The following is a 25,248-nucleotide window of genomic DNA, read 5'->3' as shown; positions in this document are numbered from 1 at the left end:
GGCGATTTACTGTTATGGAACGACACGATCATATCAAGCCAGACCGCACTTATCTACAGTTCGATCACATGCAATTGATTGCTAACTCTTGTTTTTGATGATGTGAAAAGTCGTCGCGGAGTTTCACGGGGACGTTTCACAATGTTGGTATCTCTCTATTTACGACAGTTCTGAGTTCTAGCAACTAATTACCTCGTATTTTGCATAAGTTGCAATGGAGAATTGAATACTTTTAAGGTAAGTGATTATGTCTCACGTTGGAATTAGGCCTACTTTTGGCATTTACGTGGCGGCTAAAGCTACGCCACACCAGCAGTTTGTCAATGACATGGTACGTAGTTTTAGGTAGGCTAGTAGAAGAATAAAAGGTATGACTAACCAGGGAGTTGTTATAGGACTAACCTAGGCCTAGGCCCTACCCCTAGTTTTGTGTTACTGTAGTAGGGGGTAGCCTAGACAGCTTAGGGCCTAGAGGGCTAATGTTGATACAAGTATTGGCCATAGTCATAAAGGTTAACTAGGAGAAGACCCCTGCCCTGGTAGTGGTATAGTAAGGTGGTGGTATAGGCCTAGAGGAATTATATAAGAAAAAGAACCCACAATTTTTGGGTCCACAAGCTTCCCCTGGCTTAACATAACAATTTGATTTTGAATATTCTTCTGTTTGTAGGCTGTAAATACATCATGGTAGCATCACATCTCTGGGGGGTGGACAGTTTTGGAAAAGTCTACACCCTGTCCACCGACAGTCAATACTGGGAACTGAGGAACAATGCTTTCAAGGGACGCAACATTGATTTCAAAAGGGTCTCGGCTGCTCGGCAGTGTGCGTGGGGCCTAGGATGTAACCAGCATGTATATGTGTACGTACACAACACGGATGTTCCAATCAGATATCAAGAATACACATACGAAAATCAGGTGAGATTCATTCGTGATGCGAAAGAAATAAAGTTTGTTTTTAAATAACAAAAATTGTTTGGGCATTAAATATGCATGGAAAAGTTTTTTTTGTAGAGCCTATTTCACATTCAATGAGTATATTGGAATCAGGACTAGTGTTCTGTTTTCTAGCTATTGAAAAGTTTGTCATGGAACCTAGTAAATAGTCAGTACAGTATTTCTTCAAAGTCATTTATAAGGATTGTAAACATACAATTTTCAATCACTTAACCTGCAATCTTCATTTTTGAAAATTTATGTTATTTATCTTAGTCTCAAGAAAGGAGAAGTTGACCAAATTTGTGTGATATGCTCATATTTGGACATGATGATGTCATATTATACCTAAATATGTGCATATTACAATTTTTTTATCTCATACAATTTGATAATGTGGGCAGCTTAAGTTCTGTTTGACAAACAACTTTTGTATGCCCATATATAGTCATAATGTGATGTCATGATGACCATATTTAGGCATGTCACATAAAATTTTATGGTGTGGACAAGACTTAAGCTCTGTCTACACTATCAAATTTCCTTTGACAAAAAAATGTGACATACCCATATATAGTAATGCTATGCCTATATATGGTCATGGCGTGATGTCATAATGACCATATTTGGGCATGTCACATGTTTTTGTCACACAAAATTTGATAGTCTGGATAGAGCTTTAACATTTTTTCATTCACATTATTAAAATTCTTTTTTGGTTAGAGATGGAATCCGATTCATGGCTTTTCTGCTCGTTCATTATTCCCGACTGATCGCAATCCATGGAGTAATGAGACAGGCTCCCGCACTACAGTTGAACAGAAACTTTTCTGTCTACCATCGGAGCATTGGAGCTGGGAAGGAGACTGGTATATTGATGAGAACATTAGAGGTCAACCAACTGGGAGAGGGGTATGACATTGCAATCTTGTTATTGTATTTAATACTCAACTTTATTTACCAAAGAGTACCCAACATAGCAGCATGCTGACAATCATGTGGCCCCCTCACATTAAAACATACAGTAAATCAATTCGCAAAAAAGTAATTAAAAAAAATGAAAGTACAGGTCTTCCTACAATTAAGGACCACTTTGTGGACAGAGGCTTCCATGGTCTTTAGCAGTTTTGGTTTCTAATTAGAGTAATTAAAATAAAAGACAATTGTTAATTTGGGGCCCCCAGAAAAGTAATCTTTAATTGGAGGTGGTCTTGAATTGGAAGAGTCTTTAATTGGGGAATACCATACTATGTAATTAAAAAAATATGAATTATGTTGATGTTAATTAGTTAAAACAAAAAGACAGTAACTCCGAAAAGAGGCAGATACATTTTGAGATTCAATGTTTCGATCTATTTTATCATTTTCAAGAATACTACTACTAAATTAATTAGTATCATGAGATTTAATACATGTGTAAGATTTTTATATCAGTATTTATAGTAGGTCCCTAAACATGAATTTGTTAATAATAACAATAGACAACCTTCTTACAAAAAAAACATAAAATAGGTAATATATTGTATTTTTTGTTTTGTATGTTAATGTTACTTATTTTCTTTATTTATTATTATCATATATTTATGATAAATGCATTGCAAATGAAAATGGAAATTGAAGTTTTCGCAATTAAATATTGTCAAAGAAAATGAAAATAAGAAAACTTAACCATGAAAACTTAACTATGAACTATCCTAAAACTAACCACTAACAATTTACAAGAGAATCAAGTCAACATTCGTTAATCTTTGAGCCAGTTTTACACTATAGTAAACAAAATTATCCACATGAATCCAAAGCGTCGTTTCATGAGCATGTGCATTTACATTTCTATCGGAGTTTTTTGCTTCATCGAAAACATAGTTTGAATTGTTTCTACTCTACTTTTTGCGAAGAGAAGAAATCCAATTAAATTCACCAAGTGTAAAACCGGCTTTATCTCTCTATTGAAAAGGGATGGCAACATGCAGTCAACTTCAATGCAAACGACCGCTACACTTCGGATAAAAAATGGAACTCTTGTGTAAGGCGGAGAAAATGGATCCGGTATCGTCAGTATGTTGCAATGGATGCTTGGGCAAAAGTAGGTTAATTTATATTCCATAAGTAAAGGAAAGTAGGTTAATAATTGGGTGTAATATTATCAGTTAACCTGGCAACCAATGTACCATTAATCAATGCATACAGTACCACCAAAAATACAAAGCATGGCATTGGCTGTGGCTTCCATTTAATTCAAAACAATGATATTCAAATCATTAAACTTGATGAGAATATAAGCAATTTCTGTTGCTTATAAAGCATCAATCATTATTTTTTTTTAAATATCTGTATTTGAGTGATAGTGATAATAAACAAACAGCATGGCAGTCTAAAACTTAATCTACTACTTGTCAAATTCCTCTTCTGTTTCAAATAATCTTCCAACTGACCTTAGGGATATTTCAGATCATTATCATTTTAAACATGCACTCAAGACTTACTTGTTTGCCTAAGTGAACTATCTTCTGCATTTTCATTTTTGTGTTTATTTGGTTTTTGTACTTGAGGTTGTACTATTGTGATGTATGGGGTTCCTGAATGATGACCAATTTTATGCCTGCCACTGTTTTCCTTAAATTTTTTTTTTGTTAAATATCTGTATTTGAGTGATAGTGATAATGAACAATGGATTTTATTTGTTTGTAAATTTAATGAGGAAGAAGTTACAGCTCAAATTAGAAATACTTATTGTAATGTTTAAAGAGGTCTTGCTTGGAATTCTTAATTCCACAACAATTGTTGTCTCATATTGTTGGAAAGGCAATGCCATGGTGGAAATTTCCCAAATATGAAACGTTGCACAGTATTTGTTTAATACAGTAATAAATAAACAACATGGCAGTCTAAACCATGCACTTATTAATAAGGTATTTATAAGGTCCAGACTGAACCCTAATCTTTGTCAAATTTCTCTTCATAACATTTTATTTGTAAATTTACTGAAGAATTTTTGAGCAAATTAGAAATACTTATCATAATGTTTAATGAGTTTTGTTTTGAACTGTTCTACAACAATTAATGTCTCATATTGTTACAAAGGCAATGGAAATTTTCAAAATGTAAAACATTGTATTTATTTATGTATTTTTGTTTTTATGTTGCACTTTTTGTGGTAAATAAATTTATCAAGCACACTTTGAATACTGATTATTACTGATTTACTATGCTGTTATTTAAATTAGTAATACAACTGATATATTGTTATATTATTTAATTACACATTTGCAGGTACCTAGCCTCCATGCAGACCCTGTAGAAGAACCATTTATGGATCTGGCAGTTGGAGGCTATGAGTTGCCAGGTCAACCTGAAGGATTTCTGACAGTGTGGACTATAACAGCTCTAGGAAAGGTAATAAAGGGATGGAGTTGTCTATTTTGAGAAAAAAAAATATAAAAAAAACTCAATATTTGAATTTCTTTTTATATTTAAATGAATAGTCTCTCAGAGATTTTCTTACAAAAGAAGTTATTTAGTGTTAAGGCGAGGCTTTTTTTATACCTTGTTTCGTAAACTTATTATTTTTTAAGATTGTCAGAGAAGGGCGAAATAAAATAAAAAAAGTTTGTTTTTTTATTTAGCAAATAGTTTTGCTAAAAACATCCAGATGGAAGAGAAATTAAAAATACAATTTTATTGGTGAATGTAAAAAGTGTAGTAATGAGATGGTTAAATGCTTTAAATTTATATAATTAGAATGAAATACACATATCATATTTCTGGAGGTTTTAAGGCAGCAGCGGGCGTAATAAAGAAAAGATTTTTATTTTTTTCTGACATTTCCATTTTTTATGGCAGCAGGTGCTCTAATTGGCCAAAAATAAAATTTTATTTTTATTTGAAATCATCATTATTGAAGGGCGGCATGTTAGCTAAACAAGGTATGAAAAAAGTCTCGTCTAAGCTCTGTCCAGGCTATTACATTTGATTTGAAAAAAAACATGTGACATGCCTAAATATGGTCATGATGACATCACATCATCACCATATATAGGTACATCATGACTAAATATGGGCATACGACAGATTTGATACTCGGGATATTTAAGGATATATTGTCTATGTTAAGCTAAATGTTATGAACTTAAAGAATTTAATTTAATTTTAACTGCATATTTGTGGTTGGGAAACATCTTAAAAACCTTAATTCATTTATAAGCAACAGGTTATTTACCAATATCTTCATTACTTATTAGCCCATATCATTACATTTCATAATTTGTGTATGTTCAAATATACTGGTATAATAAAATTTATGCCACATTTATAACCTGTTTTATGTAACAACAGTCTATTCTACAATATAAAATAGTTTAAGTCGAATAATTTTTAAGGCGATCTTATTTTACATGAAAAATGTTTTTGTTTTCCATTTGTGACGTGCAGTAAATATTGCAAATAGGACATGCTTACATAACCACCTATTTCTGGTTAACTGTCTTTAAATTTGTTTTAATGGATGTTTAGATTTACCCTATAAATAACTATGTCTTTGATTACAATTAAATTAAATATGCATTTGAATGTACTGACAACATTAAAATGTATTCAATCTAAAACATTACTTGTTTTCAGGTATTTTGTCGTCATGGCGTCAATAAAAAATGTCCAGAAGGCGTGAAGTGGGTCGAGATCCCGATAAAGGATGGGAAGGGCATGGTCCAGATCTCTGCCGGACCAACTGGGATTGTCTGGGGGGTTACGTGGGATGGCGTGTCTGTCGTCCGTATTGGAGTGTCGAGGGATCATCCTTTTGGTCAGTTTGTCATCTTATTTTGTCTATGTAATGTTTGTTGTAATGTAATTTGTTTTTAAAGATATATGGTACATATCTCATTCAGTTATTTAAAATTATTGTTATTGTTCTGTCTTTGTGAGAGAAATGCTGTAAAGAAGTGAAAATAAATTTGATTTTCTTTTTTTTTTATTCAGGAACAAGTTGGGAATATGTACAACCACCACCTGATATAAGGATTTGTCAGGTTACAGTCGGGTCAAATGCATTATGGGCGATTTCAACAAATTACAAGGTAATTTTTTTGGTTCCAATAATATAATCATGTTGATTTTGTTGTTCTTGAAAAAGAAATAAAAGATACAATGACAACATAAAAAGAAATGTAAAAGCAAAAAAGGTAAGGTGAAAGATAGGAAAAGAAAAGATAAGCTGAAGACAAAAGCGAGGAAAATAAAAGATTTGATGTTAAAAAAGCATTTAGAATTGATAAAGAGAAGTGATTTGAAAATAAAGAGATTTTTAAAACACTGCTTTGACACACAATTTTGTGGAAATGTGCATATTAAAAATCTTTATTATTATTATCACTGCTATTGTTTTTATTCATTTGGCATATTGAAACTTATCAACAAATTGATCAGAATAAACATTAAGACAAAAAACCAAAAAACCAAAAAAATGTAAGATTTTCAAAAAAATTTCAGTTCAATATATAAATCTTAGGCAAATATCAAAGCAGCATGTTATATTTAATACTTGTATTTTCTAATATTTAAGAGAACTTTTTTTTTTAGGTTTGGTTCCGTACTGAATTTGATGCTAAGAAAGCCTTGCTTGATAAGAAATATGCCACAGGAGAATCTTGGGTGCTGATGATAGGTCAAATGTCATCGATATCTGTAGGACCAAATGATCAGGTTGGTTGTTATCATTTGTCTTCAGGATTAAAGCTGCAAATCAACTCATTCTACTTTAACTGAACAGCTGTAGCCCTACAATATACATTTGGAGGGCTAAGCTCTTTGATAAGGGTTTGTCAATTTTTGACAGTCCAGTAGGGTCTGGGGTGAAGCCTTTGTGGAGGTCCAGGTTGTTAACTCCCTGGCACCTAAAAATACAGGTCAATTTTTTGGCATTTTAAGAAGTTCTGAGATATTTTAGCTAAAGAATTTTTCAGAATTAAAATTTTTCTCTTTTTGTTCAGACATTTTTCTCCCAAGGGGGACCTTGGCTTGACAAAATTGTCAATTTCTGTCTCTTCAACACTATTCATTTTCGGTAGTTGAAGAAGTGTTGAAATGAACAATTTAAAATTTATTTTTTTTCTTTATTATTTTTTATCTTGTTTCACTTGTTGATTCTGACTTGTTGATTTCTTTTAGGTATGGGCAATAGGCTTAGAAAATCGGCTAGTACACTTTAGAGTAGGAGTAACCACAAGTGAACCTAGTGGACGCGAGTGGCGTGGTATTGAGCTACAGGAATGTGGACTGTATGACTCATCAAGTCTCGCTGAGTCATCATCTGTTGGCATTAGCGAAGAAAGTGGACTTAGTCGACGGATATCTAACTCATCATCGGATGCAAAGAATTTTGGTGCTGTAGATGATTACGATAATTCCAGGTCGCTGTCTGTCTGCGATTCCTCACTGACGACTGGTTTTCAAGACGCAAAATTGAATACAGTCAATTCAAACTGTTCAGGAACAATGGGCATTAAATTACTACAGGATTTGGAGGATGGTTTACGTCAGCTTAATTATACGGAAGACACAGGCCCACGAGAAATGCCAGTTCACATAAAAAATCTTTCAGTTAACGGCATTAGAAACGAAAATAATCAAATTAATATGTCATCCATAAGTCTTCCCAATGTAACGCCTTCCTTAGCAGATCGTGCAATTTTGAACACTGATGTGAAAGAGGTAAAAAACACTCCTGCTAAACACTGTGAACGGACAATGAGCTGGCACTCAGATGCTCCTGATGAGATCATCGACTTCGTAAATGACTTTTCTGATGATGAGGTTCTTGAGGGAACTGAGAAAGAATGTGCTGAACAAAGTGATGCTCATGATGGAGACTTAAATACAGAAAGGAATGTACCGGAAGCGGAAGGAGTCAGTGATCAGGAAAAATTTGGTGAAATTACGTGCAATATTGAGGCAACTGAAATACAATGTAAAGAAGCAGGGGACAATTATTGTGAAAACACATGTCAGAAGACTGTCAGAAATATATGTCAAAGGGAGGAAGCAACCCCAAATGGGAACATAGGTAGCTCAGCAGCTATTGATGCTAAAGGAGATAGTGCCATTGATGTCATGCATTCGTACGAGAAGCTTACGAAGGTGGAAGAGACGTGCAATAAAGATGAGACGCAAGATAGCGGGATTGATATTGAAAGACACAGTTCGATGAGTCGGATTCACAGCCAGGAAAGCGTTATGGAAAGTGCGCCCTCAGTGGATGTACCGACAGAACTGAAGTGGGTGGTAATCAGTGGTGGAGGATGTATTGTAGATACTACTGCACCAATGACTTGGTTTCTAACAAGTGAGTTGTTGAAATTTTAAGTATACTGCCAAAATCATATCATCCTTTGTATAAAGTGTACCCGCTCTTATGAAAAATACCTTCCACCCTCTCCTAAAATCTGCCTACATCTCTGTTTATTTACCTACCGATTCCAAGATGAAGCTAGAGTAAAAATCATTGATCTGAGCTGTCATGTGGGCATCTCCTTTTCCTTGGTCTTTGGCCTTAAATCTACAGTAACTTGTACTGGTACTGGTACGGGCATTTATAATGCGCCTCTTCTTTGCGGTTATAAAGCGCAGTTCCTTTCCCTGGTCATTGGGTCCACATGCTAAGTGTTGCTGCTGGTAATCAGCGCAGGAGCATGTAACCCCACCAGATTCCCATTTATACTCCTGGGTGGAGAGAAGCAATGCAGATAAAGTGTCTTGCTCAAGGACACAAGCGAAATGCACAGCGAGGGATTGAACCCCGACCTCGAGGTTGTGAAACCAAACCGTTCCCGCTGTGCTAATCCGTTTCTACTTTACCTATCTTATCACAAATCAGAATCCCCTTCCTAAATATGAAACTTTTACTTCTTTTTTTTCTTTTTATTGTGTTACAGGTCACCCAAACAGTGTGGCCTACAACCGAATAGAAGAAGGTTCTTGGAGATGGTTAGTACTTAGGCGTTTGCAGGAAAGACGTATCAGAGAAACTGCCAAATTTGAGCATTATGAAAGAGCTGTAGAAAGGGTAGGCACATAATGTCATATCTTTGTTTCTGTGTTTTGGTTTTTTTTTACAAATTTGAAATCGTACTAATAATAATGATAAATATATCAATATTAATAAAGATAATCCTCAAAATATCTTAAATATACATGAATGAACAATGTGTTTAATGGTTTTCCACTGCTTAATTAGTATCAAGAATAGAATTCACCAATTATTAGCATCTACTAGAGTGTTCCTGTTCTTTGTAGTATGTTGTTGGTGGTGGTTGTGTTGGTATTGTCAGTGTTGGTACTAAATTCATTGTTATCATGGTAGCTGGAGTTTGATAAGTCTGATTCTGTTTTCACTTTGCAGAATGAAAAAGGGGTAATAAGAAAACAGCCTTTATAATATTGGTACTATATGGGTATGCCAATTTCTCATGTACTAGATAAAATTCTTTGTTCATTAAGGTTAATATTCTTCTCCAGAGTTCGTGGGTGAAGGTAGGACGTATGCAATATTTAACAGAGGGACGTCGACGTCAGTGGGTGGACTGCACCACTGAGCTTGAGAAGGAGCTTGATGGGAAGGGAATCAAACACAGCAAGTTTACCTGCCACTACACAATGTATGGCAAGCCCAAAGTAAGTAACAAGAGCCTACCTTAAGCATACTGTAATTGTTAGTGTAGTGCTACTGTTTAGAAAACTTGTGGAACTAACAAGAGCCTACCTTAACATGCAGTAATTATTAGTGAAGTGCTACTGTTTAGAAAACTTGTGGAACTAACAAGAGCCTACCTTAAACATACTGTAATTGTCAGTGTAGTGCTACTGTTTAGAAAACTTGTGGAACCCTTACATTATGATACAATTTTAAAAGAGTGCAGTGCCGGATCCAGAATTTGAAATAGAGGGGCCGAGCAGGCTGATTTTGAGAGGTAAAGCAAGGGTGCCACTAACTGCAGCCATAATATCGGCGCTGGTTTTGGCCTCTCTACACCCAGGTTGCGGTTGGTGGAACCAAGTCTTATGGGATAAGGACTTAAAATGGAGGTCCAGTAAATACAAAGAACCCATTGCATATCTCGGAAGAGTAGGGAGTTACCCCAAGTGCTGCTTTATGGCGGCTTCGTAGTCACGGACTAAGTCCATACTCAGTTCAACTTAATGTCGCTGCGAATTAAGGGTATTCTCCAACCTCTACCTTTTTAATGAACAATGACATTTTTTTGCCAGTTGCTACTAAATATGACATTAAAACAATATGAAGCTGATTTTGTGGAAATTTAGATTGTCCTAAAGCCTCATTATAGTTTTCATCTGATTTCATAAATTTAGAAGATTTCACCAAATTAATCTGCTCCTTATTTCTTTTGATTTTAGCATATTCAATACCTCTTGAGTGAGATCACATGTGTACTAGAGGTTAATAATGCAGACAGACCAGCATTTGGAATTTACACCGGCAAGAGGGTGCTGGATCGGAAGCCTATCAAAATCAGAGGCAATTCCCATAAAGAGGTCAAAGAATGGGTCAGTAGAATCTTTAAAGTATTAAAATGCAAATTTATTTACTTAGAGCTACAGTTGCACTAATACTATTTTCCCTTTTATTTCTTTTATTCTAGATTGCAGCAACGAGTCTTGCATGCTGTGAGGTTCGTGGCATACATGGTGCGCCCCCTCCTAGAGCCGCTTGGTTTGTGTCGTGTCGTGGGGATGTTTTCGTTCATGAGACTCTTTCAGACATTGACGTTGCCCCATCCAGTAGGATGTAAGTCTGTAGTATATCTCCATTATATGTCCATCTACATGAGACCTCAGTTTATCTACCCTCCCTCTACTTGTCTAAACTCTATGTACCATTTTATTGTTCTTGTAGGTTTTGGCGTCAAATCGGTGGCCACATGTCAATTGTTGAGACGTGTGCTGCCGGTATTGTCTGGGGGATTGGCATGGACCATACCCCTTGGGTGTACACAGGGGGATATGGTGGGGGAATATTCAAAGGTAAATATTGTTGAATCTTAATTCAACTCTATTTTATTATAATACAGTTCATTCAATGTTTTTAACTTTTTGAATTAAATTTTAAAGGATAATATTTTCTATTTTATACTGATCGTGTGTGCTATATAGTGTTTGATTTTTATTACTTATATGCTATTTATTTGATGTTCATCTCAAAATGTACTAACATTTTAACAATTGAGGAATATTGTATCTAGTATGTTGTATCATTAACATAAAAACACTCTAGGTAGCTAGAAAATAGTGTGAATACAGAAAGAATGTCATTATATGCATCATATAAATGTATACATACACTATCTGATCAATAGTGACTTGGTTTTTTTAGGTATTGACAGTAGTACTGTTGGTATCAATACACAAACAGACACAAAGAATATCTACATCTACGAGAACCAACGCTGGAACCCAATTGAAGGCTTCAGCTACAGGTAGTTTAAACATAAAAAAATTGATTGAAGTCTATTCAAAATACTTGCAACTGTTGTGCCTTTAGTAATGATAATGATAATAAAAGTTTTAATACTGTTATATTCTGGTAAACTTCTTCCTAGGGGCTTCCCAACGGATCGTTACACCTGGAGCAATGAATCAGGAAGACAAGACTGCTCGATGGAAAAAGTCAACCCACCATCTCAACACTGGAACTGGGTAAATAATTCAACAAAACACTTATACCATGTTTATTCAAATAAACGCTCCAGATTAGAAAATATGTAATTCTACTGGAGTAGAAAATTAATAGTATGTATTGAAAATGATGTTGCTTCAATTAGATTTGTTTACAGTCATTTAGGGGGGCATTTATTAGTTGAAAAAATAAGTAGTGTAGTGATTAAGATCTCCAACCAGAACATTGGGCTCAAGTTAGAGAACAAGCATTTTTTGTTCAAGTGTTTATCTGTTTCCCCTCAGCTTAGTGACTATTAGTTGTTTATGCTTTTCATATCCTCCTTTTTATTCAGATTACTGATTGGACAGTTGATTTCAATATCTCCGGGGGAACTGACCCAGAAGGCTGGCAGTACAGCAGGGACTTTAAAAGGTAATGTGCTGATGCTTATTGGAATGAAAGAGTGGAGATACTACATGATGGCTTAGGTGCCTGTCCTCCAATCTGAAAGTCCAGAGTTCAAATCCTATAATCCCAAGGACTGTACATAAAATTGCACTATAGCCATAATGCCATAGTGTTGGGGCTGTGATCAATTCATAACAATTCTTAACTTGTGTTTAACTGATGTTGGATATCATTTTCTCTTACGTATTTTACTAATATGAATCAGTAAGTCTACTTAGTAGCTACTTGATGGATGGAATTGTACTAAGCATGTTTGTAAATGCAGGGTTTTGACAAAGGAAGCCATGTTAAAAATGTTTAATTGCACCCCCCTGCCCCGCCTTCCCGAGCTATGTAAGAGTGGCCTACGGTGTATATATATATTTTTCCATTTTAGTTCTATCATTTTAGCTCATTTATTATGTACTGTATTACTTTTTCATCAACATGTTGCACCCATCTGAAGCCCATATTTTGTTAAATCACAGAGGCACATATAGGCATGTAGTGGCACACATAATGATTAGATAGTTCCACTAATTCTGGTTTAAGTGTTCCATGATTGTTAGTTGGTGTTCCATCCAGTAAGTTTTAGGTCATGGTATAATAAAGCAATTAATCAAATCAGTTAACTATGGATGATGGACCTAAGCCTATTGTAGCTTTTGTTTGTACAAGGGGTGTCATAGAATTTAGCGTGTAACCGGCTATTGATAAAAGACAGTATGGTAACCAAAAAGGAATTTCAACAACGCATTGCCTGATCGCTGTCTCTTATACACATCTAGATGTGTATAAGAGACAGATATTATACTGTGTTTATAGACAATGACATAATATGGTTGTGGCTTGGACTCTCAACCTTGAGGTCAGAGTTTTGAAACACTCACTGTGGAAGTCACTTGTGACCTTAGGCAAGCCACTTTGTCTACGTTTGTCTCTCTCTATCCTTCTATCCTGGAGTATAAATGTGTACCTGGTAGGATGTTGTAGCATTGAATTTACTAGTATCGTGCTCTGAACAAGTAGCGTACGACTAGGTATACTGCCCAGGTAACAGAGAAGGTAGGCTCTTTGTGTTGGTTTGCCATTGTATGTTATCCGGTTACCAGGGGTAATAACGCTCAGCGCCTTTCATCATTCAATTTTGAATTGGCGCTATATAAATATTTGGGTATTATTAATATTATTATTAAATAATAGAATAATAGTCATTACAATATAAATGGGTGAGAAAATTGGTTCAAATTCATGTAGTGTATGTGTCACATAGTTTAGTGGATGCCTCACTTACATGCACATACAATATTTGGCATCCATCTTGTGCTGGTTGATTATTATCAACTCTTTGTTGCTTCTTGGATAGCGAGAGGGATGTTTCTTTTATGTCATTTGGTATCCCGTTGTACTCAGCCGCTCTCAGCATCACGCCGAAGAAGAGGAGACCAAAACCAAGTTCTAGATCATACTCAAAGTGAGTTGTAGGTTGTCCTCAAAGTTAGTATTTACTCAGTAATTAGTCAAGTATGAAATAACTGGTACTGCTGAATTAGAGCTTATTTTAGCGGAGTCACACAGGGAATACACTGTACTTCCTGATGGAACCTTTGACATTTGATCGGGAGTACTTCTGCCAAAGGTAATAATGGTGTAGCGGAATGAATTAAGACTTTGAAGCCTTGTGTAAAACATGTTATATCCTCTGAATTGACCATTAAGCCATTGGTGCCATGTTTGCAGAGGCTCTGTGCACTGAAACAAAACAACTGCCTGCATTATTCATAAGAACTAAAGAGGCTATATTCTAGTATACTGACCTGTTCTGTCATGCCCATGAATGTGTTAGTGGAAGGAGTTGTTGCTTGAACCCCTTAATGGGGAATCTCTGCTGCCACCATCAGTATGACTTACTATCTAGCTCAGTGGAATTATCAACTCTTGTACATTCACAGACTTGTACACTAACATCTACAAGTAGTGTATTAGAGTGTGACAGCCAGCAGATGTCTGAAAAATGCATGATGTAAATTCACTAACACGTCATCTACCTATCCTATTGTACAGTATTTAAACGTTTTTTACAATATTCATTTTTATTTACATATTCAAATACAATGTTCATAATCATGTTCTGTATCTAAATACAGCTGCGTATCTTGGAGTCTTGAAATAGGGGTGCTGATAGGTGCGCGAAGGTTACATGGGGAGGCTCGATGATTAGGTGAGGGACGTTAGCTTGCAAAATAGGGTGATTATTAACTACTTTAGTGTGATTTTTGGGGGACCACTGGGGAGGACGCAAGTATTTTTTGGGTCCCATGCGCACCCCCTAGATACACAACTGTTTAAATACTAATTTACATTATATTGCATATACCAATTCCATTTTTCAGGGGGTTCCACAAGGAAAAGAACTGGAGAGATGTTGTGCGACGGAGACGATGGGTTAGGTAAGTTGTCTTGTGATGCTAAGCAGTTGTTATAACCTTGCCAATAGAAATAAGAATATTATATGTTATTAATATTATTAATGAATAGTACTAATGTTGCACACTAGGAAATGCCAGCTAGTGACCACTGGCCCTTGGCAAGAAGCTGGACACATGTCTCTGCTTGATATCTCATTACAAACGGACATTCAAGAGGACTGGCACAGTTCTATTGCACTCTGGGCAGTGGCAACAAATGGGGATGTAATAACTCGACTGGGGGTTACTAAACAGTGTCCAAAGGTAGGATAACCTTGTGGTAGTGGTGATGGTGGTGGTGGTGAGGGTGGTGGTGAGGGTGATAGTGTTTAACTATGTTGGTGGTATCATTGTAGTGGTCAAATATATATTTATTGATTTAAGGGTGAATAAATATTTTTAAAAGTTTAATTAGAAATAAATCTCTAGGAAGGGGGGTCTTGTACCCCCTGGGTCCCCCAGCTGGCACCACCACTGGCTCCTTATGCTGCAACTGCTTACGGTGGTGATTCATCATGGTTGATGATGTTTCACATAATACAGAATGGAATGCCAATGTGATTTATCCTGAGCAGTGTGACTAGCTTCATACATCAATTAAGATCTGGTCAGACAAAATCTACATGATTGTTCTTACCTCCACTTTCCATCAACTCTTTTTTCATGATTACCATGCTATTCACCATTTCTTCCATCTAGGGAGTCTCGTGGCAACACATCCCCACAGACCAGCCATTCCAGGCCATCACAGTTGGATGCAGATACCAGATCTGGGGCCTAGGTCGTGATGGCTCTGCCTTCTACCGCAATGGAGTGACGCAGTCTAACCCGGTTGGCACCATGTGGTTCCACGTACCTGCTCCGTCGATAACAGGGTTGAAGCATATCTCAGCTGGTGTAACTGCAGTGTTTGCTATTGATAGTCAGAGTAAGTTTATTAATCTGTCTATTGGTTGTGATATTGGGTTACCAAAGTGGTTATTTTGAGTGCTTAAAATGAATCAATGTTTGCTAATACTGATGATAAATGATAGTATGATGTAGGCAGCAGTATGGCTCAGTTGGAAAATCTTGTGATAGATTGTATAGAAGACCATGTGTTCAATGCTATTGCTGCTTTCCTTTGTCTCATCATACAGTAATGAAAATATATTTGGATACAAAATAAGATCATAAAAAAGCATAATTACAATTTAGAAGTAAACATATTATCACTTATCGTTTGGATCCAATGAATTTATTCAATACTTAGTAATCATATTAATTACATTTGTAACAGACATCTTTTGTTCTATCCTTTGCTGTTAGAACATGTACTGTAAATTCTCGAATAAGCACTGCTCTAGAATAAGCGCCGCACCATGAAACACTTTGAGAAATGGGGTTTTAAATGCAAAGTATGCAGCGTTAAAATGAATAAATAACACAATGAAGACACAAGCATTTTTTTAAACGTATTTTTACGATGACATAGAACCTATGATAGGCCTACTGAACTATGTGAATACCTGAGGTAGGTAACATGGGAACAGGCATCGAAAGAGCCACTGGGGTAGGTATGGAAGGGGTGTCACCTCCTCCCAAAACGAGATTTTTAAAAAAACTGGGATTCTAGATGGCCAGATATGGCTGGGATGGGAAAACTACGCTTATTTTTATTTATTTATTTTTTTGGTCCGTCTGCCTGACAGGCTTTGGCCGATCGGGGGGCCTTGACCAGACCGATAGGGGGCTTAAGCCCCCTCTCCAGTTGTCACCGCCACTGCTGCACTGAAGCCTCCAAAACTTTTATAAGCACCGCAATGCTTATTCGAGCATTTATGGTAGATTAATTTCTTTACTTTTATTGTTTAAAAATAAAGATGTAATCCGTTGTTACGTGTTTCATTGAAGTTTTTTGACACATTAAACTTTAAGCCTAATTGAAAGTGTAGAGTAGAAATGAAGAAATGATATGAAGATTAATGGTAGTATTGATGATGATGGATGATAATTATTTGAAAGGCAATGCTTATTCTTATGTTGTTGTTCAATCTAGTGAATCTCTGGTACAGACAAGACGTTACACCAACATTTCCAGAGGGAACAAAATGGATTCATGTTTGTCAAAAAATCAGGAAAGTTTCTGTTGGACCAAAAGACCAGGTATGCAAATTCAAGATGCTTAATTCAATATTGTGCAGTTGATTTATCTGTTATGTGGATAAATTTTAATTTTTTTGATTCTGTTGATTTCACTTTAGGTGTGGATATTAGCTGATTACGTAGAGGGCGGACGTGGAGTGATTTGCCGGCGGGAAGGGATCACCCCTTCTAGACCTGGAGGATCTGCTTGGGACAAGGGAGCAGGGGTATGTTGGAAATTTTCAATTGGCTTAACAGTAACCAGAGAAACTTAATGTTTTATAGTGAATGATTTTCTAAATGGGAATAATCAACAAACTATTATAATTTCTTGCAAATATAGGGAGGGATTACACATCTTTCAATTCGGGGATGCACGAAGGAGAGCGGACCAGATGTCAAAGTTGAGGATATTGCCAAGGCAACCATATATGGGACAAACATCGAGGAAAAGACAGATATCCCTGTCTATACTAGCGGCAAAGACAATGCTCTTTGTTGATACCAGCTGAAACCTCTACAAAATATAAAGATTTTTTATGAAAAGTTAGAATATATAGTGAATGAATTATTTTATGTAAATTAATTTTAATTATATTTAAATTAAATTAATTTAAATTTGATGCTAATTTAAGTATAGTTTCATATATTTTAGATACATGGTAAATAGATTATAGGCAATGAAATACAAACATGTCCAACATAACCTATGATTGAATTACAATTTTCAAGTAAGTCGGACATCATCAGCGTCTTTCTGCTGCAGGAACTTTCATGTTGATCTATAGATTGTACCATTTCTCCTACTTAGTAGTCCAAAATCAATGCATACATTATATGAATGTATTCATATATTTTAGCTTACTGTTGATGTACGTATTCATTAAAAAATTGTTTATGTATAAGTGTTTAATTATTGTTTGGATTAAATAATAATAATAATTAGCTGTCGTATATTATTATTGAATTATATTACAGATAACATGTTCTGTGGGAATTATTCTTAATTGCCTTTTATGGTAAATGATAATCATGATACTCAGCACGTATTAGCACCCTGGTCATTGTATTCATATTCATTCAGTTATTTCTAAACAGACCAATCTTATTTTGTTAAGTGTTCACAGCCTAACGATCAAAGGAAAGTTTGCCATTTATATCTAGAACACTATATGTCTTCATATGACCTACACACAATCTGTTCTTGGACTAGGGTTTAGTAGAGGACATATCATATACTAAATGAAATTATCAGGAATATTTTGTAGCAAAGACACAAGTATTGATGCTAAGCTTTGATTATGCATTTTAGAATTACGTAAGATAAAGTGAGGCACTTTTCAATTTTATTTGATATTCTGTAGGAAATTTAAGATTATGTATATGGACATACGTTTGATTAATAATATTTTGGTTTTTATTATTATTATTATTATTACTGTATTATTATTATTATTATTGTTATTATTATTTATGTTAATGTCTTCATCATCACCAAGACCATCATCAGCATTGCTGTGCCAAAATAAATCATTATCATCATCATCTCATTTATCACCACCATAATAATCATTAACATAAACATTATCATCATCAATACCATTATCATTACCACCACCACTGCTCTCATCATCACCACCACTATCATCATCACACCATCGTATTCTTGCCATCATTAATCATCATCACCACCACCACCACTGTCACTATCTTTAATAGAGTTCTTTCCATGTTAATCTGCTTAGTGGGTGCTTTAATGGATATACTGTATTTTATAGTGATTGTACATAAGAATGTATTTATATATAATTGCATAGCTATAACTGTGATTTAAGTCTTTGCATATGTGTGTATTGTAATTATCAGTCTATTCTTTTAAGATGATATTATAAAAGTCTATTACTGCAATGTACATACACTTATATATGTATATATAGTACTGTAGCCTTACGTTATCAGGCGTTGGCTTAGACATACACATGTACCCAGGTGTATATTGGATACGGACGGCCAAATTCTCACAGATACACATCGGCTGTATTCAATATATAAATTATATAAGTGAAAAATAAAGAAATCTAAATGCTAACGACTTTGTTTAAACGTATATTCTTTATAATGGGTTGTCCGTGTATTTTGATAAGAGGTGAAGTTTCCGATGCAAACGTCTCGGAGGTGTAGTCATTCTGAAACTGCTGAGGGTATAGAGTGATAGTGATGCAAAAAATCAAAATCTCAAGAGGTGTAATCATTCAGGGACTGCCGATGGCATGGTATATTGTGACAGTGAATCAACCAAAATCTCAGTCATTCTAAGACTGCAAATGGTATAGTGACACCGATACAACAAACCAAAGTCCCAGAAGTGTAGATATTCTGGGACTGCCGATGTATATAGACCTAGTGACACTGGTGTAACAAACCAAAGTCCCAGAGGTTTAATCAGACTGGAACTACTGAAGGTATATAGCCCTGGTTCTTAAAAGTCGGCCCGCAAAACAAATTATTCTGGCCCGTGAGAAAAAAATTTTAAAAATCTATTTAAAGAAACTAAAATTAATAACCATTCGATGAATATTTTTTCAATAAAGTGAAAGCCAAAACAAAACATTGGGCCAATGTGAAGTAATGACCCCCACCCAGATCTAGAATTGAATCCATTACCAACCAATCGACAAAAGCCAAAAGATTAGTAGTCTTAGTTCAGCGAAATATGACATAGCAAATTAAAAATAAAATTTTTATCAGAGACTTGTTTTTATTATGAGTACGCCCGAGATTTTACAGGTGATATGTTTTAAGGCTTCAAAACCCTGGTATTTGGTGGATACAGGATAGGTGAATCACACAGAAAATACCGATTGTCTGCCAAACTATGTTGAACAGACTTTGTGGGACTGATAATAAAAATACTGTTTTGTTTTTTCACGATTATGCCTGACTTCATGTTTAGTTTAGAATTACTCCTACAAGATTACTATTACCAGGGAGTTGTTGTATGGACGACGTCCGAGCATGTAACAATATTTGGTTAAAGGCGTAAGAAGCAAGGTCAATATGATAGAAAAAAAAATCTGGTTTTACTCCGAAATAGGGGGAAAAGTCCAATTCAGGAATACTGTCAAGGTGATGTTCTTCAGGGATTGTCTAGGGTATATAGTGAAAAGTTCTGTCGAGAATATCATGCTTTATTTGTCACAAAACCTTGTGATTGTATTCCCATATATGGATGTGATTAGATACCATATCATGCTCATTAATTAACAGTCACAATTTTTTGCCACATTAGGCTTCGATCGTGAACAGAACTTCAGACCTATGATGGCTTTTTGATTTAATGACTAATTTTAGGATCCTTAATATTTCTTCATCACTGTCTTGCCGCATCCGGTGTAAATTGTTAATTTTCTGGGTAACACAGTCTTCATTCGGCATCGGATATACCCATTATTCCAGGTCAATGCAAATAATATATTGTCTACAGAGTGACGCACTGTTTTTGGATAATTTCCGACCCGATCTGTGATGGATGACAGACAAACATCATTTCCACGGCGGTCACTTAATTCTTTACAACATTTCCTTCTTAGGTGACCGTACTTGCTGATCGGCTTAAAAACATCACTTGTTAATGAAAGCATAGCATTCACCAACTATCCTTATTGTGATCTGGATAATTGAGAAGAGAAAACTGTGGGAATTGTAGCGACTGTCCTCGAAGAAAACAGTCAATCTAAACCTCTCCATCTGATTTTATTTCCTGTTTCTTAATATTTTAAGAACGCGTTTTCAAAACATCACAACACGCACTGTGCTGCAGTATTTTGTATTGGAAGTGAATTTTCAACATTTGGTTATTTCACAGGGTAGGCCTATGTTCTCAAAATCAAATTATTTGTTATCTCAAAAGATTTTGCGTAAGGAGAAAGACAGGTAGTTCTGGTTGGCGGAAAATCAATCTCGATTTGTATTGCGCCAAGCGAGGGGGTTATCGCATGCGTTATCGAAGAGCAAAAGTTAAACTTGAATAAATGTGTAAAACAATCTTGGAGACTTCATTAATTACCATTTCGGAATAATCCTATGATAAAATAGGTAAGACTTATTTGTCTAATTATCCACGATCTCTTTATTTCAAGATCATAATATAATATTATTATAGCATCAAATACGATGTTATTTCATTATATATAATATATTTGCTAAAGAAAGGGTTTTTGTGTCCCCAGAGTTTTCATCTTCTTCAGAGAAAAACTACCTTTCCAAAGTGACGTTTCAGTGGACTTTAGATTTTTCATCATACAGAATTAACATAGGCCTATGTTTAGTATGTAAATAGTGGCAATTCAAACATGGGTATTTGTATAAGCCGTTCATATCATAAAAATTAATTTAGTCTCGCAGTCTTTATTGAGACGGAGAAGAAGAAGAATTCAATTATTGAAGGTAAGTGACTTCTGGTCGTCTGCTGGTGTTTATAAAATGACGTTATTGCAATAACAACATTATTCTACCGGTTTTAGTTTGGTCCCCCGGATATTGTTCATTTATGTGTAATAGATTCACAATTGCCATCTTGAATTACAGATTTTCTTCAGGTTTTCACTTTTTTTTAATACGTAATTAAGTATTCCTATTTGATTTGTAATGCTTGTAGACAATACTCCATTGTTAATTGTGACACTGTCTGCTGATAGATTAGATGAAAGTGAACTCGGCTGCTATTTAAATCAGCTGAATCACTATATTGTTATCTGAGACAATCATATAAATTTAGTTGTTTCAGATATAATTTTCTCATTCAAATTTGTATCCCAGGACAAAGCATATTATTCACATTGTGTCTCGCTAACAAAGAGTGCGTTCTTTTTTTTCTGAGTGTTATGTCTATTGTATACGTACATGTTGTGTTTCGCTGTTTTGGCAATACAGTTGTGGCGCTTGTGATTTCTGTTTAATGCTGTATTATGATACTGCCTTGAGTTTTTCCCTGAACGAGGAGATTTGGCGTGCGCTTTATTAAGGAAAAAACGCAATATAATGCCCATACCAGTACCTGTGGCTTCATTGCTAGCTGTATCATGGAATAAACACGGTACGGTACGGTACTGCAAGGGAACCAATGCGTATATTTCACCTTTTTCTTTCTTCTTTCTTTATTGAATTCAACAGTGTAGTTTGTTTGTTTGTTTGTTTATTATTTATTGGCCTCATTATTATAATATCAAAACAAAAAAAGTACATAAATACACACACAAATGAGAGCAAGAGGATAACCCTATAAGCTCTATGAGCTTGTTTCCTCGACCAGTAAAAAGAGAAGCAAATATGTAGTGCATGTAGTGTATCAATGACGTCAATATCACAATCATTATCATCATCTTCGTCATTAATCAACATCATTCATCATCTTCATTATTATCATCATTATTCCCATATTCAACATCAGTATACTAATTAATAATATCATTATTATATATTATCATTTTATTATTATTAATATTAGTATTATTATCATCACCACCATCATTATTAACTTTGATATGTAGATTTTCACTACCCACAAATGACGTCATGAATTGTACGGGAAGCAAGCTACTATCCGATAGCATTGGGCACAACACACACCATACTCATTCAGTCGTAGATGTGGCTACCATCTCGGAAACAAAAATAACGTTACAAAATGCACTTGAAGAACCGATAGAGACAACTAATGATCCCAGAAACATAACCGATAATGGAGAAAAAGCGAAAGAGAAAAGGTATTATGTCAAAGTGTTTTGGAAACTCTTAATCAGTTTGGTTTGTGGCATTATCTTTGGATTTGCTCTGGAGAAAGGAAGAGGTAAAAACAATACAAACTTTTTCTACTTCAATATACATATGTATACATAAAATCAGTTTAATTGTTTAATTCTATTTACTTATGATTGTTTTCAGTGTTTGACCCTCAAAATATCCGAGGTCAGTTCATATTCACTAAGTTTGTAATGCTTAAGATGTTTCTTGCTGCTGGAGCAGTGAGTTTGTTACTTATGGGACTGATGTCAGTTCTACCGCCTTCAAAGAATATGTTGCAAGATGTCAGACAGTCTTTGGCTTCAACATACCAGAGTAAGGGTCTACTGACAACAGTTATCGGGGGATTTATTTTAGGTGCTGGGATGCAATTGTCAGGATCGGTAAGTTAATCAACCAAGGGTGGATCCAGACAGGACGGGAGAATCTAGAATTTACCAATGAAGTTTTTCCAAAAGTTCCCAGAACAGCACAGATTAAACCTGTGGTTCTAAACAACTTTTCTTAATATTGTTATATTTTATGTAACGAAAAATATTGCCTTTGAAATGGAATTCCCGTGTGGTCACTTGTATTATTCGATCAACAGGTGCATTTAAATAAGAATGTAATCAAATGCATTCAAAGCACGGGAATCAGGCTGCTTACATTTTCAATAAACATGCTTAGAAATGCAACAGCTTGGCGCAAGACGTCAATGTGTCACAATTTAAGCTGTCTGGTCAAAAGTTTTCTTATCCCGATTGCAATTCACTGCTGTTATTGTAGAACTGCTGTAGCTTGGTGACGCTTGCCTACCAATCTCAGCACGTTACTGGGCTCACACACTGTCAAAATGCAATTTGTTCTCACAAATATATACCATCTCGATTTCCTGAGTCTCAAAATGAAACTTAGTTTGTAAAGCTTAAAAGGACCCTGTGGTAGATTATCTGGTTCCTTATTATAAATAATAAATGAAATTTAAATAAAATCACCCGTTAGAAATTGTCTATTTCCTTATTCGACAGTGTCCTGGAATGGTGTTGGTTCAAGTCGGAACATGGGTCGGTAATGGTTCTGCATGTGAGTGTAATTTTTTTGTACTTTAACAACAAATAGATTCATATTTATCGAGGCCTCGCCCTTGTAAATGTATATATAGGCCTACATATTGTTTCCTTCATTCGCAGGTGTGACCTTGGTAGCTGGACTACTTGGTGCATTTATATATGGGTTTATTGAGCCTTATTTATCAAAGCTGCTCTCGCCAAAGAAAATGATGCAGAAATTTATGTAAGCTATATAATACTTGGTATAATGTATTTATCATTGTAATTGTATAAAGATAGTGGAGCTGTCGCTTATCATGCATTTCAATTTTATATCAATCATTGCAATACTCATTGATACTCCTCCACTTTTGGAGTCCTAATGAGGTAATGAGGTCGGCTTTACCCACCAGAACCACCAAAGACACTAAATTCTATGCTGAAACGCATTCAGAATTCTGGGGCTCGCTAGAGTCACTCAGGTCACTCCAACAAGGCGACATTTTCATATAACTCTAAAGTTGTACAATGCCCATATAACCCACCGTACCTTGCGTGTCAATATTTAACAATTTGTTATTCTTTTATAGGTTGGATGATTATGTACCGTTACCATTTTCTGTGCTGACAACTTTATGCGGCATGGTAATGGTGGCGATAGTCATTGGCTTAGAGTTTGCTTTTCCTTGGCAAGATGGAGAGCGGGTAATTAAACAACATTACTAATTAAACACAATTGTAATTAAAGTCATGACCTATGGCAATATCGCTGATATAATAATGGTTATGATGTGGATGATAACAATGGAAATTAATAATGATAATAATAATAATAATAATAATAATAATAATAATAATAATAATAATAATAATAATAATAATAATAATAATGATAATATTAAGAATAACATGCATAATTATGTTAATAATTAGAGCACACTCCGAGAGTGAATACCTCCGCCCACATCATAATTCTCCCCTGTTTAAAATTCTCACCCATCTTTTGCTGAAAACAGAAACTCCACCAGGGTTCTAGAGACTGGAGACTGTTAACAAACAGACAAAAACACACCCACTAACACACAAAGAAAATCCGATGAAAATATAACCGCCTTGAGGAGGTAATGAATATTCAGTAGCATGTAGGCTAATATTTGAGGTAACAATTTCTTAATAATAATATCGCATATTATTATTATTTGTTTATTAGGTTAGAAATGACACTTCGGATTGTTTTTTGACTGCACTTGCCTGGCCCCCATACATAAGCGGTAAGCTAATTTTTATTGTCCAACGTTTACTAAAATGTATCACATTGAAAGGACACCAAATCTGTATATCATTCAATTCGATGGCAAATTTTATTATGGATACAATCAATATCACAACACGGTAGAAGCTTCATCGTCGTGACCCTGGGTAACTCCCACCACCACAAGGTTACAAGGATAGACCAGAGCGGGTACTTTCTAGGGCCTGTCCTTACGGTCATATCTGCAAACGTCGAAGGTTACTGTGGACACAATAAGAAGAATATCAAAGAATAAACAGACCATTGATAAATTAAAATGGTGTGTGAGGTGTGACTAACGCACGGGCGTTGCACGTACATTTGCAGTCATTTCGTGTGCGTGCGTCTATATGTCAATTTTTCATGCTGTATTAGGCCTAAAGCCAATAATGCAATGAATACCGGTACATAGGGATATTTCATTTCAATAAGCAATTATTGATCCCTGAATCCTACACATTATATATATATATATATATA

General features: G+C 35.3%; 2 protein-coding genes across 7 annotated transcripts; both read left to right on the top strand.

Moving 5' to 3' along the window:
- The first annotated feature begins 66 nt into the window (after window positions 1-66).
- Window positions 67-18,733, top strand: LOC117117541 (tectonin beta-propeller repeat-containing protein 1-like). Of its 2 annotated transcripts, XM_033261861.1 has the most exons (24): window positions 67-237; window positions 671-921; window positions 1,663-1,851; window positions 2,894-3,022; window positions 4,210-4,332; window positions 5,557-5,737; window positions 5,914-6,011; window positions 6,514-6,636; window positions 7,102-8,275; window positions 8,865-8,995; window positions 9,448-9,603; window positions 10,345-10,494; window positions 10,590-10,735; window positions 10,844-10,971; window positions 11,321-11,423; window positions 11,547-11,643; window positions 11,958-12,037; window positions 13,419-13,526; window positions 14,446-14,502; window positions 14,610-14,784; window positions 15,220-15,448; window positions 16,559-16,665; window positions 16,764-16,871; window positions 16,988-18,733. In XM_033261861.1, exons 2-24 carry the CDS (start codon window positions 685-687, stop codon window positions 17,144-17,146), a joined length of 4,188 nt encoding a protein of 1,395 aa, XP_033117752.1. In that variant the 5' UTR covers window positions 67-237; window positions 671-684; the 3' UTR covers window positions 17,147-18,733. The 2 variants fall into 2 exon arrangements, with proteins under 2 accessions (XP_033117752.1, XP_033117761.1); XM_033261870.1 differs by lacking the exon at window positions 13,419-13,526 and having other exon boundaries at window positions 69-237.
- Window positions 18,734-19,972: 1,239 nt separating this feature from the next.
- LOC117117510 lies at window positions 19,973-25,013 on the top strand. Of its 5 annotated transcripts, none has more exons than XM_033261825.1 (7): window positions 19,973-20,510; window positions 22,194-22,492; window positions 22,588-22,829; window positions 23,457-23,511; window positions 23,619-23,721; window positions 24,068-24,182; window positions 24,688-25,013. In XM_033261825.1, the coding sequence occupies exons 2-7, from the start codon at window positions 22,219-22,221 to the stop codon at window positions 24,871-24,873; spliced, it is 975 nt and encodes a 324-aa protein (XP_033117716.1). In that variant the 5' UTR covers window positions 19,973-20,510; window positions 22,194-22,218; the 3' UTR covers window positions 24,874-25,013. The 5 variants fall into 5 exon arrangements, with proteins under 5 accessions (XP_033117716.1, XP_033117710.1, XP_033117741.1 ...); XM_033261819.1 differs by having other exon boundaries at window positions 19,973-20,739; XM_033261832.1 differs by lacking the exon at window positions 19,973-20,510 and adding an exon at window positions 20,814-21,090.
- Window positions 25,014-25,248: the final 235 nt, after the last annotated feature.

This window comes from Anneissia japonica, unplaced genomic scaffold (genome assembly GCF_011630105.1).
Source record: "Anneissia japonica isolate Jap-2015-1 unplaced genomic scaffold, ASM1163010v1 scaffold108273_len470852_cov203, whole genome shotgun sequence".
NCBI classification, from domain to species: Eukaryota; Metazoa; Echinodermata; class Crinoidea; order Comatulida; family Comatulidae; genus Anneissia; species Anneissia japonica.
The sequence above is the reverse complement of the archived record's forward strand: the minus strand, read 5'-3'. Positions and strand labels throughout refer to the sequence as shown.

Bases quoted from the DNA above. Each gene is read 5' to 3' on its own strand.
- LOC117117510 (XM_033261825.1), top strand. From the start codon at position 22,219: ATGAATTGTACGGGAAGCAAGCTACTATCCGATAGCATTGGGCACAAC. The intron at 22,493-22,587 runs GTAAAAACAATA...GATTGTTTTCAG, and splicing joins TGCTCTGGAGAAAGGAAGAG to TGTTTGACCCTCAAAATATC. The intron at 23,512-23,618 runs GTGAGTGTAATT...CTTCATTCGCAG, and splicing joins GGTCGGTAATGGTTCTGCAT to GTGTGACCTTGGTAGCTGGA.
- LOC117117541 (XM_033261861.1), top strand. From the start codon at position 685: ATGGTAGCATCACATCTCTGGGGGGTGGACAGTTTTGGAAAAGTCTAC. The intron at 4,333-5,556 runs GTAATAAAGGGA...ACTTGTTTTCAG, and splicing joins CTATAACAGCTCTAGGAAAG to GTATTTTGTCGTCATGGCGT. The intron at 6,012-6,513 runs GTAATTTTTTTG...TTTTTTTTTTAG, and splicing joins CGATTTCAACAAATTACAAG to GTTTGGTTCCGTACTGAATT.